Below are 2,397 nucleotides of genomic sequence, written 5' to 3' on the forward strand. Positions count from 1 at the left end.
GTGTGTGTGTGTGGTGTGTGTGTGTGTGTGTGTGTGTGTGTTTCTACCATGCCCCTCCTCTGGAGGTCAGAGGACAATTTGCAAGAGTTGATGTTCTCCTTTTACTATGTGGGGTCCTGGGGATTGAACTCGGGTCTTGAGGCTTGGTAGTAAACGACTTTACCCAGTGATCATTATCACAGTCTACGGAGTTCAAGACCAGCCGGGAATATAGGAGACTTTGATCTTAGAATAAACAATGATAACAAATGAGGTTTAATGCTAGTCTGGCTTGAATTCCTTCTTACTCTTACCTCTTGGTAATGAAGGAAGGAGCCTTCACTGGCTAAGGGGTTGGGTAGCAATGTGGTCAGACTCATGGGGGTAGAGGGAGGTAAGGACGAGGCTTGAGGTCAGAGAACACAGGCATCTAGCCCTCATATGAATAGTTTTAGTAGAACACTAGCTCCTGGCTTCCGTGAGGCTGTGTGCGTGTATCTCACCTGAACACAGAGGTTGCACAGAACTCTCTCTGGCCCTGCTGAGGAATTCCCCTGCCGTAGACCATCTTTCTAGAAACAGCACCCTGCTTTAGGGGTCAGGCTATGGGACAACATACCTGGCTACTCGGTAGGATTGTCAACCTCTGTCCAGGGGTGACTACAGGGGTTAAAGGTCAGCCAGGTCTGGAGACCAGCTGTTTCAGCTCAGGTAGCTTCCTCTGAGACCTGTGGGCCAGCCGGGCCAGCAGGAGGGATGAGAGCACACTGCATATTCCAGCCCTGCCCCGCCACAGGAATGTGTATAGGGACGGTGCGGGTGGCTCCAACTGTCCTTCAAGTCTGCTGTCCTCACATATTAGGACAACCAGCCTCGTCCTGTATTTAGGGTCGCAGGCTAGAGTCTCTGGTCCCAATACTAGCCCCGTAGTAAATAGCTTTTCTCAGAGAAGCCACTGCAGCTGGGCTCCGGGTCCCAGTCAGCTTCCGCTAATAACCACCCTGATTCTCTGCTCTGCATTCCACTAGGGCTCACCCCGCAACCCTGAGCTCACCCCCTCACCCTCCTGCCTCACCTTCATCCCATCTGCCCCTGCCCGGAAACCCCAGTCAGGTCTCCATTGTCTCCAAATGTCTCCCTCGTCTGCCTCAGGGATTCTTTGCCACCCTAGGCACTTTGGGTAGGAACGTGCTACGGATCTCTTTCCCTCTAAGGGCCCTGGCCCTGGTCCCTTAGTGAGCTTGGCAGCTCTGCACCACACACCCCACCCTCTTCAAACTCGCTACTCAAGATGAGTAAAGAAAATACCTTTTCCTTTACAGTTTGAAATCTGTGTTTCAAAGTAGCCACTATAAGGCTCGCGGGTTCCACAGCACAAATGCCCGGTTGGTCCAGAGCCTTTCCTCCCTCCAGCCCATCCAGAGGCTGCCAAAGCCTAGCCTGGGAATCAGCCGTCCTTGTCCCACATGCACTGAGCAGGACAGTCTGTGACCATCGGGCCCACGCTGGCTGGCTCCCACTCCCACAGCGACAGGGACTTATCCCCAGCCGGGTTCAGGGAGCTTGCGGCCACCCAGGCCATCATGGCCTTCACTCAGGCCTTGGTCACCGTCCTAGCTTTGCTTGCTGGGACCCTGTCACACAAACGCAGTGAAAACTCAGCTCCCAAAAAGGTGAGCATTGCCCTTGACTTGCCCTGGGACAGAAAGGTGGGGACTGAGGGCTGTCGGATGCACACCCTGTCTGAAGTGGGGTAGGGATGGAGGTGGGGGTAGTGGGTATTGTAGATGTACTTCACAGTCCTGGGCAGGTTTCATTTTGCCTTTCCTAGACTGGAGATGGTTGCCCCTGGCCCAGCCCTCCTCTCTGCTTTCTCAGCCCTGGGCTCACCACCCCTCCCCCACTATCCCAAGCCCTCTCTACCTGCTGATTCTGGGGTTCCCATGCTCTCCTCCAAGACCTAGGGACCCTTCTAGATGCAAGGGTCTTCCTCTCCCCTTTCTCCCTTCCATTTTTTTTTAAATTCTTAAGGTTCCTTCCCCCCTCCCTCCTTCTCTCCCTCCCCCCTCCTATGTCTGTGCATGTGAGGCCAGGGGCATCTATCTCAGTGGAGTCTGTTTTTCCCTCCCATCTTTACTCAGCCCCAGGAAGGGGGGAAAGTGAACTCAGGTCGTCCAGCTTACATAGGAAGCTCCTTTGCTGGCTGAGCCATATTGCCCCCTCTCTTCATGCCCATTAACTATGGAATCCATGCTGGTGAGGGGGCAGGATGCCCAGCTCCTGCTCTTTTTTGTTTTTTTTGTTTTTTTTTTTGTTTTGTTTTTGGTTGGTTTTTCGAGACAGGGTTTCTCTGTATAGCCCTGGCTGTCCTGGAACTCACTTTGTAGACCAGGCTGGCCTCGAACTCAGAAATCCGCC

At 53.5% G+C, this 2,397-nt stretch overlaps 1 protein-coding gene across 1 annotated transcript in view; it reads left to right on the forward strand.

Annotated features, from left to right (window-relative positions):
* The first annotated feature begins 1,465 nt into the window (after window positions 1-1,465).
* The window catches only part of Clpsl2 (colipase like 2), a 3,719-nt gene continuing 2,787 nt past the window's right edge, over window positions 1,466-2,397 (forward strand). The window contains exon 1 of the mRNA XM_021150124.1: window positions 1,466-1,652. Coding sequence (XP_021005783.1) covers window positions 1,563-1,652 — 90 coding nt within the window. The 5' untranslated portion in view covers window positions 1,466-1,562. The remainder of the gene's footprint in view (window positions 1,653-2,397) is intronic.

This window comes from Mus caroli, chromosome 17 (assembly GCF_900094665.2).
Source record: "Mus caroli chromosome 17, CAROLI_EIJ_v1.1, whole genome shotgun sequence".
NCBI classification, from domain to species: Eukaryota; Metazoa; Chordata; class Mammalia; order Rodentia; family Muridae; genus Mus; species Mus caroli.